General features: G+C 43.3%; 1 protein-coding gene across 1 annotated transcript; it reads right to left on the reverse strand.

Moving 5' to 3' along the window:
• Positions 1 to 247: 247 nt before the first annotated feature.
• LOC143961331 (uncharacterized) lies at positions 248 to 17,178 on the reverse strand. Its single transcript, XM_077470592.1, has 5 exons — positions 16,908 to 17,178; positions 14,218 to 14,445; positions 5,531 to 5,794; positions 2,027 to 2,290; positions 248 to 539 (listed from the first exon to the last, which is right to left on the reverse strand). The coding sequence occupies exons 2-5, from the start codon at positions 14,429 to 14,431 to the stop codon at positions 514 to 516; spliced, it is 768 nt and encodes a 255-aa protein (XP_077326718.1). The 5' UTR covers positions 14,432 to 14,445; positions 16,908 to 17,178; the 3' UTR covers positions 248 to 513.
• Positions 17,179 to 17,255: the final 77 nt, after the last annotated feature.

Here is a 17,255-nt window from a genome sequence, read left to right on the forward strand (position 1 = left end):
GTCCTATGGCCACATACTTTTGCTAATACAATATCTAAAAGAAACGTTGGGACTTTATATGAAGCTCAGCTAAGAATGTAAAAATAGAAACCACATGATTAAGGATGCCAAAATGCATATACAATAAATAAAAAAAAAATCAATAATAAATAAAATAATAAAATTCATAATTTTTTAATAATTTGTTATACATGATAATAACAATTGATAACCAATCTATAAGTAAAATAATTTTGATACATGATAGTACAATTATATTAGTTTATACTAGTTCATGAACAGCATGATTAGGTTAATAACATAATTCAAAACCAGTCTATAAATAGTAAAATCCTGGTAGCACGGTAAGGCGATTATGCTGATTCATAAACACAACCATAGCAATAATAATCAATTGATAAACATTAGCAAAAAATACATTGATATCACTTATTGCGGCATCTCAAGATTACGTGATTAATAGATGTAGCATAAGGCTAGGGCTCTACGCGTTTCGTGGGGGAGTCCCATTCATCAGGAGCAGTCGCATACATAATCATCTATAATAATAAAATAATATAAAGGGTTAACAGGGTGAACAATCACTGGACACCGAGGAAAACAAAAGTAAAAGTACAAGTGTATACATAACGTATACCACTCTTACCAGAGAATACAGGCTAGTAATAAGGTAATAGTATTAGAGGTTGCGGACGCCATGGGGAAGTCATACCTCCCACGGGAGCTGAGGCAACATAAACACGGCCACATCAAGGCCCGGGGATGCAGCATGTGGAGTGATAGTGACGTTGTGATTCACAGTTGGTAATAAGATAAGAGAATAAATGATGCTCTATGTGTACAAGTACCATAAGATGTACTGTAAGAAATAATAAAAAGTAAAAAAAATCAATAAAAATGAAATGTAAAAGTGTGATTATGTTTAAGTGCAAAAAACGGGCCGTTCTTGGGCAGAACCTGCCCAAGCCAAGTGAGGGCTATAGTGTGACAGCCCAAACGAATGTGAGGAGAAATAAAAAATTAATGAAAAAATAAGAATGTATATTTACCTTAGATCTCGAAAGGAGATCATGGGAGGCGGTGTGTGTGTGTGTATCTCAAAATCAAAGCGAGGTGTGTGCTCCACCAGCATGCAGTCCCAATGGCTAAGGATAACCGCAGTGTGCCGCCAACGCCACGCTGCGTTATGAAACAGAGGGACGGAAGGCGGAGCCACTACCCGGGCGCACAGTGTCACTCAACAGTTGGCGCTCAAAGTCCTCCCTCATGTCAAAACCTGATAGACAAACAAGCACAACAGCGCGCGGTGCCGTGACAATGCCGCACGTGGATGCCCAGCATCATGTGACGCCAGGGGCGTGGCGTTGATGTGTGGGTGGCACCGCCCACCACCTCAACCAAGGGGGGGAGGCAGAGGGAGGGGCCATACCAAACATCGCAGCTCCTGAGGAGGCAGAACCCAGGAGTCCACAAAACAAAACACAAAACTAATAGCAAAAAATCCAAAATGTCCAGCAAAAGTCTCCCTGCAATAGTGAAACCTCAATATAGTTAATACAATTAATAGACTGTATGCTACCTTAGCTAATGTGCTTCCATCCCTGAATCATGTCATCAGAAAAGGGGGGAAAGAGGGATTTGGGACTTTGTATGAGGCAATGAATGGATACGCTCATCTGCCTCCATCCCTAATGTATATACAATATCTAAAAGAAAAGTTGGGACTTTATATGAAGCACAGCTAAGAATGTAAAAATATAAACCACATGATTAAGGATGCGGGAAGTTGGGAAGTTGCTCCTTCACTTTCTTTTGCTAATCAAAGCCCTCCCCTTCCTGTAAAAATATAACTTATTCTCCTCCCCGCTCAAAGCCTGCCCCCTACAACTACTGGCCTATCATGTGCCCTTAACTAGGTCCTAACAAGCCCCTTTTAACCCCTGTCATGCAGGCCCTACGTCTAGTGCATTCTTTCTTTTCACTCCGGGCCTTTCTAAAGGGAAGGGAAATGACACACATCACTCACCTGGACAAGCGTCTTGTGTCTGATTGGTGGATCTCTCACTTATGTTGTTCTTTGCTGAACATCTGATATTCCAGAAATCGGGTGGTGACACAGGAGGCACAGTGACACGGACTGTCCGCTCTGAGCTGGTGACATTATATACCTCCAATCCTCCACTCACAGTCAGGTAGATGGAGGGGTCAGTCCCGTTCTCCACCCAGCAGGAGATCTCAGCGCTGCCATTCTGGAGACACCTCACATCCAGGACTGGATCTGATACCGGAACTAAGAGACACAGAGATGGGGAGATCTGTAACATTGTACTATAATGAAATAGGATTTCCCCTGTAATACCCCGTCCACCCCAATCCATTACAGTCATAAAAAGTCACAGAATTCCTGAAATATCTTTGCTGCAGAAACTTTTATTGCAAGATCCTAAAGGGGCCAATTGTGTAATTGGGATTCCTAGGCTTTGGTTGATCTCTAAAGGAGGAGACCAGCAGCCAATAAAAATCTACTCCTTCCTGGGGGACGTGGCCAGCCATGGAGCAAGATGGCTGCTTAACCACCCAGCTCTGCTCAGCCCCGGGACAAACAGCTGCTCCCAGGACTTACCAGCAGCAGCTCCCTCTCTCTGATGCACCGGAGGGGAGCCCTCATCCTCAGAGACTGGATGGTATGTCCAAGAAGAAATACCTCAGCCTCCACAAGCTGCGCCACCTCACTGACTATTTCCCACAGCCGGCCATGCAATCATCCAAAGATGGCGCCGGTGTGGCACCTTGTGATCCCTCATAGGACACAGGCGTCATGCAGGGACCTGCAGACAACTCATAGCCCATGGAAAATCTCACATCAGAGCCTACCTCTCCCCAGCAATCACCTTCAGATAGAGGTGAGCAGGCTGCACTGTCCCAGCACTTTCCCCTGCTAAGGAACCTCTGATTAAGAAGCAGCACTGGGATGTCCAGACACGCACAAACCCTGAGGAAATCCCTCAGACTGCCTAGCAGCCCTCCCTGCCAGTGACCAGCCAGCGTCTGAGCACACACTAAAGCTCATTCTGCTTTCTCTGCAAAGAGACTTTCATAATGAACTACGCTCCTCTATATCTACCTTACAAAAAATAAATGATCGAGTAGAGGAATGCACGACCGACCTGGAAAAAGTGGTGACAGAACATAGCTCAGTTTATAACAAAATGGCGGATGCCTATGACCATCACACTGAAGAAATCTGATTCCTCCAAGTGATAGTGGCTGATTTAGAGGATCGCTCCACGAGGAATAATATTACATTTAAGAGCATACCAGAAACTGTTAAACCTCCAGAACGAATTACTTGCCTACATCAGCTATTCCTCCTGCTCTTCGCTCCCCCACATGTTAAACAGACAGCCAGGGGTGCAGGGAGAGATGCCGGGTCTTGGACCCCCTCCACAGCATCAGAACGTCAGGGCCCAGTCACAAGTGTGACTGCAGCGACCCTTATCGTTTCTACCACTGGCTCCCTGTCCCCACCATGGAACTTGATAGGAGAGTATAGTATACTTATAGTTTGTTTGTCTTTACCTTGATCAATATTTGGTTTTCGCAATACTGTAAAAATATATCTTCATAATAAAATTCTCCTTTGCTGGTGTCCTCCTTATTACCCATTGGGGAGATTTCCACTCATTTCCTATCATGGTGACCACACAAGAAGTGAATAGAAATCCTCCCAATATGGAACAAGACAGCTAAAAAACTGCCATAAGTTCTAACTCTTCTTATCTCTGTTATAATAGTTTATAAAAAGTCTTAGATAGAATTGGGCTTCATCTACAAATGTCCTGGTAGATTTATTGGGGGAAAATTAGAAGGTCTCACAATTATAAATTGTGAGATTATGAAGCAGCTCATTCTGGTGTCCTCCTCACATTATGTACTTGTATGACCTCTTCTACTGAATGTTGGGTCTCTGTTTAGGTTTTTTATCTTTGTCCCTTTGCATAAAAACTGTATTTTGTATTAGGACTTGTTCTGTGGTGTGGTCAGTGGTGAAGGGTTGGTTGCCAGTGTCCAGGGTTCCCTCCTAGGTAGGGGTGACACAAGTCCAAAACCATCCAAGCTATCCTGCCTGAAAGCTATCAAAGCTGACAACAAATCATAGGTGTTGGAGGCATTGCCCACCCCACAACTGCATGTATGCAATGGGCATGCTGTGGGGCAGGGGGATACCTCCACTGCCCATTATTGGCTGTCAGCCAATATCAGTGTCCCTGATTTGGAGGGAGTGTCCCTCTGTCCCCCTCATTTGTCCCTCATTTTGGTCTAATCTGTATCATTGTATATAAAATGTATTATTTAAAAAAGTGTTTCCCAGAGATAAACCTTTCATCCAAATTCTAAATTGCTGCATTTGTAAATTCTAAAAGCCAATATAAAGGAATAGTAGTGGTAAAAAAAAACACTTGTGGGTTTAACTAATAATTTTTTTTGTAGACTTCTACTTTAAGGGGGTGTGACAGGGGGTGTATCCTAAGGCCACATACTTTTGCTGGGTAATATTCCCATCTCAAAAAGTTGGGAGGTATTAGTATATATCAGGGATATGCAATTAGCGGACCTCCAGCTGTTGCAAAACTACAACTCCCATCATGCCTCTGCCTCTGGGTGTCATGCTTGTGGCTGTCAGAGTCTTACTATGCCTCATGGGACTTGTAGTTTTGCAACAGCTGGAGGTCCGCTAATTGAATATCCCTGGTATATATGTACTGTGTATATTTATAAATAGCAATCAATGTATTGGGCCATTTTCCCAGGAACTATGACTCAAATCCATGACTATGGTATTAAATATGTCTTGTTACTGCTATACTAAAAAAACAAAACAAAAAAAAAAAAAACACCTTTTCCCTTAATGACAACACTACACCAATTGGAGTAAATTGACCATAGCAGCCTTTTTATTAACAAATATAAATAAACAATAATTAACATTAATTACATAACAAATCAGACCAGACTATTTAAAGAGCAAAGGATGCAAGGTCCTAATAGGCATAAAAAACCAGGACAGTACCCACCAGTCACTTCACCGGCCTCCAGCCGCAAAAACCAACTCAGAGACAACTAGCAGGTACACATCCACCACCTGGAAGCCGTGCCTCAGACGGGTCCCTACACCATACCTTTTGGTGCCCAGATAACCTAAAAAGGACCTTGCACCCCGCCATCAACCCATCTTACTTAGAAAGACCCCCAGAGTCCATAATCGGTTCCAAAACACCTTATACAGGGCGGGAGGGTGGGAAGTTGCTCCTTCACTTTCTTTTGCTAACCAAAGCCCTCCCTTTCCTGTAAAAATATAACTCCTCCCCGCTCAAAGCCTGCCCCCTACAACTACTGACCTATCCTGTGCCCTTAACTAGGTCCTAACAAGTCCCTTTTAACCCCTATCATGCAGGCCCTACGTCTAGTGCATTCTTTCTTTTCACTCCGGGCCTTTCTAAAGGGAAGGGAAAGGTCACACGTCACTCACCTGGACAAGCGTCTTGTGTCTGATTGGTGGATCTCTCACTTATGTTGTTCTTTGCTGAACATCTGATATTCCAGGAATGGGGTGGTGACACAGGAGGCACAGTGACACGGACTGTCCGCTCTGAGCTGGTGACATTATATACCTCCAATCCTCCACTCACAGTCAGGTAGATGGAGGGGTCAGTCCCGTTCTCCACCCAGCAGGAGATCTCAGCGCTGCCATTCTGGAGACACCTCACATCCAGAACTGGATCTGATACCGGAACTGAGAGACACAGAGATGGGGAGATCTGTAACATTGTACTATAATGAAATATGATTTCCCCTGTAATACCCCGTCCACCCCAATCCATTACAGTCATAAAAAGTCACAGAATTCCTGAAATATCTTTGCTGCAGAAACTTTTATTGCAAGATACTAAAGGGGCCAATTGTGTAATTGGGGTTCCTAGACTTTAATTGATCTCTACAGGAGGGGACCAGCAGCCAATAAAAATCTACTCCTTCCTGGGGGGCGTGGCCAGCCATGGAGCAAGATGGCTGCTTAACCACCCAGCTCTGCTGAGCTCTGGGACAAACAGCTGCTCCCAGGACTTACCAGCAGCAGCTCCCTCTCCCTGATGCACCGGAGGGGAGCCCTCATCCTCAGCGACTGGATGGTATGTCCAAGAGGAAATGCCTCAGCCTCCACAAGCTGCGCCACCTCACCGAATATTTCCCACAGCCGGCCATGCAATCATCCAAAGATGGCGACGGTGCGGCGCCTTGTGATCCCTCATAGGACACAGGCATCATGCAGGGACCTGCAGACAATTCAGAACCCATGGAAAATCTCACATCAGAGCCAACCTCTCCCCAGCAATCACCTTCAGATAGAGTTAAGCTGGCTGCACTGCCCCCTGCTAAGGAACCACTGCTTAAGAAGCAGCACTGGGATGTCCAGATATGCACAAACCCTGAGGAAATCCCTCAGACTGCCTAGCAGCCCTCCCTGCCAGTGACCAGCCAGCATCTGAGCACACACTAAAGTTCATTCTGCTTTCTCTGCAAAGAGACTTTCATAATGAACTGCGCTCCTCTATATCTACCTTAGAAAAAGAAATGATCGGGTAGAGGAATGCACGACCGACCTGGAAAGAGTGGTGACAGAACATAGCTCAGTTTATAACAAAATGGCGGATGCCTATGACCATCACACTGAAGAAATCCGTTTCTTCCAAGTGATAGTGGCTGATTTAGAGGATCGCTCCAGAGGAATAATATCACATTTAAGGGCATACCAGAAACTGTTAAACCAGAACTAATTATTTAACTACATCAGCTATTCCTCCTGCTCTTCGCTCCCTCCGCATGTTAAACAGACAGCCAGGGGTGCAGTTAGAGATTCTGGGTCTTGGACCCCCCACAGCGGCAGAACACCAGGGCCAAGTCACAAGTGCGACTGCAGCAACCCTTATAGTTTCTACCACTGGCTCCCTGTCCCCACCACGGAACTTTATATGAGAGTATATTATACTTGTAGTTTGTTTGTCTTTACCTTGAACAATATTGGTTTTGGCAATACTGTAAAAATATATCTTCATAATAAAATTCTCCTTTGTTGGTGTCCTCCTTATTATCCATTGGGGAGATTTCCCCTCATTTCCTATCATGGTGACCACACAGGAAGTGAATAGAAATCCTCCCAATATGGAGTAAGACAGCAATAAAAAACTGCCAGAAGTTCTAACTCTTCTTATCTCTGTTATAATAGTTTATAAAAAGTCTTAGCTGGAATTGGGCTTTATCTACATCTTCATCTACTAATGTCCTGGTAGATTTATTGGGGGGAAAATATAAGGTCTCACAATTATAAATTGTGAGATTATGAAGCAGCTCATTCTGGTGTCCTCCTCACATTATGTACTTGTATGACCTCTTCTACTGAATGTTGGGTCTCTAGGTTTTTTATCTCTGTCCCTCTGCATAAAAACTGTATTTTATATTAGGACTTATTCTATGGTGTGGTCAGTGGTGAAGGGTTGGTTGCCAGTGTTCAGGGTTCCTCCCTAGGTAGGGGTGATGCAAGTCCAAAACCACTCAAGCTATCCTGCCTGAAAGCTATCAAAGCTGACAACAAATCATAGGTGTTGGAGGCATTGCCCACCCCTCAACTGCATGTATGCAATGTATGCTGGTACGCAAGTCCAAGATGGATCAGTTGGGAAAAGGGATCAAGGTAATTTTGGGGAGTGTGCCTGGCCTGGCAGTATGCCCAGTCAAGGTTATACGGGAGTGGTCGGTTTTACGGCCTCCTGGTAGTGGTCCTTTGTTGATTCATGAAACTGGTTTGCCGTTGTCACAATATCAGTTTGTGGTGATCTTCAAGAAGTGCTTGGAAATGGGGGGTTATCAGTTGGTGACTATGCGTCCCATTCTTTCAGAATTGGGGCAGCAACGGAGGCATCATGCTGGGGTTTGAGTGATAAAATACTACAGCGGATTGGGCGATGGGAGTCTCATCATTTCAGTTTGTATGTATGTCCACCCCATTTCCTGTAGGGGGAGAAAGGGTAGGGAGAGTCCTGTCGCGGACACTGGCTGCAAGGACCCTTTTCTGTCCAAATTCCCCCTGTTTTTTTGGTATTGATATATTAATCTTTCTTTTGTTACATTTTTGTGAGACTGTTCTCTTGAATGTTAATTTTGAACAATACACAATCCTTAAAAGAGCTAATCACACTGACCTCCGGATACGGACTATCTGGTCACCTAGGCTGTCTTAAGTGCTGTCTTAATTAACATGTTAATTGTGTAATTGTTTTTTAAGTTGTTGCTATAGGGGAGGGGGGAGTATCCATGAGCAGCCCTACCTTGTTATCTACCCCTTGTGTAAAATGTGTATAAAAGGCACTGGGTTCTGTCCAATAAAGGCATTCAAGATTCTACAAGCTATTTTCAGCTAGACTTGTATACAGTGCAGCTATGATAATATATCTCTCTGATAGTCAGATTGGAGGAAGCGGGATGTACTGACGGAAGCACTCAATCGGAGTGTGGGATCGGATCCGTCACAAGTCCTATATGGTGTTTGTCATGTGTATGTTTTGTGTGCCAAGGGCTTTCTTTTCTGGGTACTTGCATGACGGGTGTGTGATGGTGATTGTCCTCTGGGTCTATGTTTCTGTGTTTTTCTTTCTTTTCAGCCCCTACCTGTCTGATGTGGATCCTGGGCCATTCCTATGTACATTGGGGGGAAAGGAGTGCATTGGTCAGACCAGAGGGCCGTCAGTTGGGTTTCTCCAGGGAAGAGGCCAGGGTGAGGTGGATTGTCATTCCGGGTATGCTATGGTCCATAGTTATCCTGGAAATACAATGGTACGCTCACTTGGACAGGCCACCGGATGTGTTATTATTACATGTTGGGGGGCAACGACCTTTGCCTTCGGACTTCAAGGGAGCAGATTAGTGACGTCAAGTTGTATATCCTTCGACTCTGATTGGCCTTTCCTGATACGGCCATAGTTTGGTCGGATATCATCAGGAAGGCAACATGGCGGGGGGCCCTGTCAGTGGGCCGCATCAATAAAACAAGGATAAAGGTCAACAAGGCTGTGGCGAAGTTTGTGGTCAGGAACGGAGGGATGGTGGCCTGGCATCTGGAATTAGAGGGGAACAATGGCATTTATTTGAGGGGAGATGGGGTTCACCTGTCAGAGGTGGGAATAGATATGTGGTTCCTGGGGCTCCAGGAAGGTCTCCAGCAAGCTTTGCGACTGTGGCGGGTCACCCATGTGTAAGGGATCACTGGTGGGCATCTGTGGCAGGGGTCTCTGGTTCCTGAAGGTCAGAATGGTGGTGGTAGATATTAGACATATGCATTCGTTTTCGTCCGAATTTCAGCAATTTTCGTTTTCGTTTTGACAAACGATAACGAAAGCACAAAATCCGAAAAACGAAAGATCCGACATAAATAAATGCTTTATTTTCGTTTTCATTGTTACAACAGTTCGATATAGAATAGGAGATTCAACATGACTCTGACAATAACAATCTGTCTATAGAACCTGTGGTCGAATGTGCCTAACCTTACCTCTATTAGTCCAAGATTATATAGAGAAAATATTCGACAGAGAGAAAAGATTCTGCAAGTTAATGTCCTAAAAAGTGTTTGGGGACCCGGGTCCTGCCCCAGGGGACATGGATCAATGCAAAAAAAGTTTTAAAAACGGCCGTTTTTTTGGGAGCAGTGATTTTAATAATGATTAAAGTGAAACAATAAAAGTGTAATATTCCTTTAAATTTCGTAGGGGGGGGGGGGTGTCTATAGTATGCCTGTGAAGGGGCGCATGTTTCTGGTGCTTAGAACTGTCCCTGCACAAAGTGTCATTTATGCAGGAAAAAAAAGTCCTTTACAATCACTCGCAGCTATTATGAATTGTCGGCTCCGTAATACAGAGAACACTCATTGAAAGTCATTGATTAAAAAATAAATAAATAAATAAATAAAGCGTGGGGGTCCCCCAAATTCAATTACCAGGCCCTTCAGGTCTGGTATGGATATTAAGGGGAACCCTGCCTCAAATTTAAGAAAAATTTTGACGTGGGGTTCCCCCTAAAAATCCATACCAGACCCTTTATCCGAGCACGCAACCTGGCAGGCCGCAGGAAAAGAGGGGGGGACGAGAGAGCGGCCCCCCTCCCTCCTGAACCGTACCAGGCCACATGCCCTCAACATTGGGAGGATGCTTTGGGGGTCTGTGACCCCTCAAAGCACCATGTTGATGAGGACAAGGGCCTCATCCCCACAACCATGGCCGGTGGTTGTGGAGGTCTGCGGGCGGGGGGCTTATCAGAATCTGGAAGCCCCCTTTAACAAGGGGACCCCCAGATCCCGCCCCCCCCCCCCGTTTGAAATGGTAAGGGGGTACAAAAGTACCCCTACCATTTCACAAAGAAAGTGTAAAAAATAGTTAAATAAAACAAACACACTTTTGAAAAATTCCTTTATTAAAAATAAAAAAAATAAAAGAAATATTCCAGCGGCGGTAATCCACTCTTGCTATCCAGAGACGGACGGTCATCTCTCCAGCGATGGCTCATCTCATCCAGCGCAGCGAATACATCCTTCTTCCGTCTCCGCAGAGGAGACACTGCAAGGATTCCGGCGGCCTGACGTTTCTTATATACGGAGGGCGGGGCCACCTGTCACCTGACCCCGCCCCCCTCTGACGCAATGGGAAACCCAGGGTTCCCTGTGACGTATGGGTGACCCCGCACCCCTCTGATGTAACACAGGCAGGTTTCCGTTACATCAGAGGGGGGTGGGGTCACCCATACGTCACAGGGAACCCCGGGTTTCCCCTTGCGTCAGAGGGGGGCGGGGTCAGGTGACGGGTGGCCCCGCCCTCCGTATATAAGAAATGTCAGGCCGCCGCAATCCCTGCAGTGTCTCCTCTGCGGAGACAGAAGAAGGATGTATTCGCTGCGCTGGATGAGATGAGCCATTGCTGGAGAGATGACCGTCCGTCACTGGATAGCAAGAGTGGATTACCGCCGCTGGAATCTTTTTTTTATTTTTTTTATTTTTAATAAAGGAATTTTTCAAAAGTGTGTTTGTTTTATTTAACTATTTTTTACACTTTCTTTGTGAAATGGTAGAGGTACTTTTGTACCCCCTTACCATTTCAAACGGGGGGGGTGGGATCTGGGGGTCCCCTTGTTAAAGGGGGCTTCCAGATTCAGATAAGCCCCCCGCCCGCAGACCTCCACAACCACCGGCCACGGTTGTGGGGATGAGGCCCTTGTCCTCATCAACATAGGAACAAGGTGCTTTGAGGGGTCACAGACCCCCAAAGCATCCTCCCAATGTTGAGGGCATGTGGCCTGGTACGGTTCAGGAGGGAGGGGGGGCCGCTCTCTCATCCCCCCTCTTTTCCTGCAGCCTGCCAGGTTGCGTGCTCGGATAAAGGGTCTGGTAAGGATTTTTAGGGGGACCCCCACGTCAATTTTTTTTTTTAATTTGACGCGGGGTTCCCCTTAATATCCATACCAGACCTGAAGGGCCTGGTAATTGAATTTGGGGGACCCCCACGCTTTTTTTATTTATTTATTTATTTATTTTTTTTATCAATGACCTTCAATGAGTGTTCTCTGTATTACGGAGCCGACAATTCATAATAGCTGCGAGTGATTTTAAAGGACTTTTTTTCCTGCATAAATGACACTTTGTGCAGGGACAGTTCTAAGCACCAGAAACATGCGCCCCTTCACAGGCATACTATAGACAACCCCCCACTACGAAATTTAAAGGAATATTACACTTTTATTGTTTCACTTTAATCATTATTAAAATCACTGCTCCTGAAAAAACGGCCGTTTTTAAAACTTTTTTTTGCATTGATACATGTCCCCTGGGGCAGGACCCAGGTCCCCAAACACTTTTTAGGACATTAACTTGCAAATTAGTCTTTAAAATTAGCACTTTAGATTTTTAATGTTGGAGTCCCATAGACTTTAACAGGGGTTCTAAAGTATGCTATATACTAGCTCCGTCCAATCTTCTTTATACATTCGACAGACACCATAAGCCTTCAAAGACAGATTTGACCGTAATTCATGTGGATTTTCGGACGAATGCAATTTTTGAACGAAAAACGAAATAAATAAAAACGAATTTCGGGAGTAACTAAATAAATTACGTTTCTGGTGTGGTATGGGTTGGGACCTATCTCGGGATGGGTACCTTTCCCTAATTGGTAATTGGACTATCGGTCATCAAGCTGAAGGTTCAAGAAGGAGGTATGTTGTTTGAAATATTTGATATATATATATATATATATATATATATATATATATATATATATATATTAATAAAAGTTATTTTTGATACAGTTCTGGTTGGGATTTAATAAAGGGGTCTTTGTTGGCCATTTAATCCAGAAGGTGTCATGTGTTTAATTAGATTTAGTAAGATAAAGTGGTTGTAAACCCTTACAAACCACTTTTACCTACAGGTGAGCCTAGATTAAGGCTTACCTGTAGGTCCAAGAAATATCTCCTAAACCTATACGGTTTAGGAGATATTTACTAAAAGACAGTGACAGCTATCTACGGCGCATGCGCAGTAGACAGTGATGTGCAGGCGCACTATCGCCGTTAGCGGCATGCATAGTAGCACATTATGCTTTACCTTTGCAGGGAGACAAAGAGGAAGTAAACCCATCAGGGATAACTTCCTCTTTAAGTTATTATTTTAATGTTGTGGTTTTGTTATGGTTATATAGCTGGGCTAATTCAGCTTGGATTCTCTAACATGGACATATTTGTCTGCCTTTCCTTTGTGTTTCTCCGTGGAGCTGTGCATATATAGATTTTGATATATATTATCCCTCTTATGCGCTTCATTTTACCTTTTACCCTATCTATTGCAATGGAAAACTATATTCTGGTGAACCTCCCTACCGTATTTGATAGTATTGATACTGGCTTATTATTCTAAAAAGGAAATAGACTACATAGGTTGACATATATTTATATATATAAAATCCTTTCCATACTTACAGTATATATTTTTTCCAGCTGTTGGCGGTTATATTCATTAATCTGCTTCGAGATCTGTACATTCTATATAATTGGCCGCGATCCTTCAATTTAAAGGGTAATTTGATCTTCATCTATATCTTGACACTATATGGTTGTGTGTCCCCACTGGGCTCATGTCTGACTATCTATATGGTGCACGCTCGAGCTTTCTCCCTGGCAATACTCAAATTGACATTACCAGTTTACAACCCATATATTTTTGTGTGTTCTTTTTAATTCATGTTATGTTTTTCTCTGCTTTTACGAATCAAATCTACTGAGCCCCAGAAGAAGCGCCGATCCGACACGAAACATGTCGGGCATGTGACCCACAACAGCATATCACCAACAGTCTGTAATATAATACTGATGGGTATTGAGCCAAGTGGTTGTATTATATGATATTCACTTATTACATCTTTTGCTGAAAGTGGTCACATTGACAAATGTACTTTTCTATTCCTGGTTTTTAATGCATTTTTGTATGTCATTTGTATAAATAAAATTTATTAATGAATTATTTTGTTTTCTACTGGTGCCTGTAAAGTCCATAAGTCCCCTATATCTTTACGTCTTGTATACATTCATTATGGACGCTGGCACCCTTTATCAAGATTTACCCCAGGATATCCACTTTTACCACTAAGTGTTTTTGATATCCCTATCTGTTTATTTTTTGCAAACTGCAGCTTCAGACAAACTTAAATTTACAAAAATAATAGCACTGCTATTAAAAATACCAGCGCTACATTTGTATATATATATAAGTTAATAAAAGTTATTTTTGATACAGTTCTGGTTGGGATTTAATAAAGGGGTCTTTGTTTGTCATTTAATCCAGAAGGTGTCATGTGTTTAAGTAAATTTAATAGGTTAAATTATTATTTTAATGGGGTGGTTTTGTTTTGGTTATATAGCTGGGCACCGAACATCTCAGCACTACACCAGTCAAGTAACAAGAAAATGAAAGAGTACAATGTGTTGTAATCAGAGCAATGCCCGGTTTTGTTCCCATCACACACCATTGGCGGTGTTATAATCTGGTCTGCTGGTGTGAATGAGCCGGTATTGTGTCAGTGTTAGGATGATATATAAACTCCAGAGAGGTCTCGGTCTCCCACTCACCTGGACAGGAGATGTTGATGGATCTTCTTAGATTATTGATCTGATTGGTGACATCACAGTGGAGGGTTTCGGAGACTGGAGGAGGAAGAGTTACCCGGCGGTGTGAGGAGACGGATCTTCCATCCAAACTCCAGGAATAACGTGGATCTGATCCTTTCACCGAACATTCGGCCTCTGCGCTCCCATCCGGGAGACAGGAGGAGGTCACAGCCATGTCAGAGAGGGGGACTGGAGGAACAGAATTCCAGGATATGATTGGTCAGAGTAATGACATGGAAAGTGAGACTTATCACAATGGTCCTATAGGAATATGGAGGCTGCCAAGGTGACCCTCTCCTTCTTAAAGTACCAGTTACCTGGGTGTCATACTGGTCCTCTGACTACAAGAATCACTGACCTGGTGAGTATTCAAAGGTGGTCCGGTGCCGTCTCATCTGTGGAGAGGCCCAGCAACTGGAGAAGCACCCAGGGGAGGACTCTTTGGGAGAAGGCCATGCATAAGGCTGGCTTCTCAGAAGGAGCCTGGAGGCTCAGTTGAAGGACACTAAGTGGATCTACACTCATACGGTATTGCCGGACCGGCTGCAAGATACTGGTACCGTATGATAGTTCTCTAAATTTACCTACGTCCCTCAGTTACATTCAAGTCTGTGGCAGATACTTTTGCTTTACTTAAACACTATTGGCTGCTAGGCCTGGTGAGAGGAGATCTATCCGGTGGCTGTGACAATCCAGTTGTGAAACAATTCTCTGGATTTCTATTGTGAAAGACTTCCTATTCTTTGCAATTTCAAAAAGTACCTGAACTCCCTTCCTAACCCTCTACCCTTCATTGAGAAGCTGTTACTTGTCTTTTCAAATAAATATCCTGAAAAAGAGGATCCAGTGTCAGTTTCTACTATTCTTTGGGCCATCTACCTCGGGAAACCCCTAGACACACATGAGGTCAAGAAGGTAACGGTAAGCCCAATAAAACCAGCAGCTCCTTTGGGGGTCAGTGCTACACAAATTTTTACAAATATTCGTAAATTTGAAAATTAGAAAATATGAAATAATAACTAATAATAACTTAACTATTACTAACTAATAAATTATAGGTATTGGAATTTCCTATCAAATGTGGCTGTTAGTGAACGTAACGAATACAAAATTATTCAAAATAATGAATGTCATATCTAAACGAATGGAATGTAATGGATTAATAATACTAATAATTAGAATTTTTTATTATTATTGTTATTATTTATTATTAATTTGTTCTGTTCCATTTATTTAGATACGTCATTCGTTATTTCGGATAATCCGATAAATTCGTATTCGTTATGTTCACTGCTAAATGTGAAAGGAAATTCCAATACCTAGAATTTAATAGTTAGTTATTATTAGTTAGTTATTCTTTCAAATTTTTGGATTTTCTTTCTTATTTTCAGATTTTCAAATTTATGAATTTTCCAATTTATGAACTGCGTTCATAACAAAATGACCCGTTAAAAAAAAAAAATAATAATAATAATTTTTCAGCAGTGCACGTGTCTATATCATTTATATTTATGTGTCAAGGATATTTTTTGTCTTTAAAATTTTTTAATATGTTTGTAGTAAAAAAAAATGTGAATTGTAATCTGTGGTGTGGTGCCTTGAAAGTGCCATTAGTTTGCATTTTGTTAGGAATTCATTATATTTCAGTGTCATACATGAAGGGATGGGGTACCTGTAAAACCGTGAGAACAATAGAGACTGCTTTGTCTCCTTCCCATTTATTATTCTAGTGTGGTGCTAAATGTAAACAACGGCATCAGGGAACCTGGGTGATGTCATGGACCATATAGCGATCATGACCTCATTGTGTCAGTGATGTCATAGACCACATAGGGGTGATGACCTCATTGTGTCAGTGATGTCATAGACCATGTAGGGGTCATGACCTCATTGTGTCAGTGATGTCATAGACCATGTAGGGGTCATGACCTCATTGTGTCAGTGATGTCATAGACCATGTAGGGGTCATGACCTCCTTGTGTCAGTGATGTCATAGACCATGTAGGGGTGATGACCTCATTGTGTCAGTGATGTCATAGACCATGTAGGGGTGATGACCTCATTGTGTCAGTGATGTCATAGACCATGTAGGAGTCATGACCTCCTTGTGTCAGTGATGTCATAGACCATGTAGGGGTGATGACCTCATCATGTCAGTGATGTCACTCGGAGTCCTCGGTGGATTGTTACACACAGAATGAAGCCGGCAGGGATCTGTCATTTACTGACATTAGTGATATCACCGCTAAATGCCGGGCGGAGGATTGGGGGGAGAAGTGGAGAAATCTGCCCACTTTGTTCTCCTGTCCTTCACTGAACATCCCATAGACTGGATTTGGGGGAGTCTCATGTTTGACCCGAACCTGAAGCTGATCCCTAATCATTCCAAAAGACTGGAATGGGAATGGAAATTCATACAAAAATGTAAAACTTTGGACTGTAGGGAGAGGAATTTGATGTGCCGCTATGATTGTAAATAATGTTATAATGTATTTTTATTATGGTCAGGACTAAAAATAAAACATGTAAGATCAATCTATAATTACTGTATATATTTCATATTCTCTATTCAGTCAGTAGGCAGAGCTCTGTGTTTATCTGCTTCCGGCCCCTCCCACCTGCTCTGTGCCCATCCCCCGATCTCTCCTCACCTGGACAGGTGACCCCGGCTCTGCTCTCCTCCGACCGGCTGACCCCATTCTCCACAGTACAGGTGATGTTCCAGGGCCCCGGGGACCCCACAATGGCTGTAATGTTATTGGCGAATGTGGAATATCTCTCCTGGGATCCTCCAATCACAGATAGACGGATATTCGGCTTAGTCCCCTCCTCCACCCTGCAGGAGATCTCAGCGCTGCCATTCCGGAGACATGAGACATGGAGGAGCGGAACCGATACTGGAACTGAGAGAGACAATCATTTCCATTGATCAGTCCAATATATACACAGCATGCCCCTCCCCCATCCTTACCTATAATCAGGTGTGCAGACATCTTCCT

Source organism: Lithobates pipiens, unplaced genomic scaffold (assembly GCF_037356315.1).
Source record: "Lithobates pipiens isolate NorthernLeopardFrog02 unplaced genomic scaffold, aLitPip1_a1.2 Scaffold_111, whole genome shotgun sequence".
NCBI lineage: Eukaryota > Metazoa > Chordata > Amphibia > Anura > Ranidae > Lithobates > Lithobates pipiens.

Bases quoted from the DNA above. Each gene is read 5' to 3' on its own strand.
- LOC143961331 (XM_077470592.1), bottom strand. From the start codon at position 14,431: ATGGCTGTGACCTCCTCCTGTCTCCCGGATGGGAGCGCAGAGGCCGAA. The intron at 5,795-14,217 runs GTGAGTGGGAGA...TGTGTCTCTCAG, and splicing joins CATCAACATCTCCTGTCCAG to TTCCGGTATCAGATCCAGTT. The intron at 2,291-5,530 runs GTGAGTGACGTG...TGTGTCTCTTAG, and splicing joins GACACAAGACGCTTGTCCAG to TTCCGGTATCAGATCCAGTC.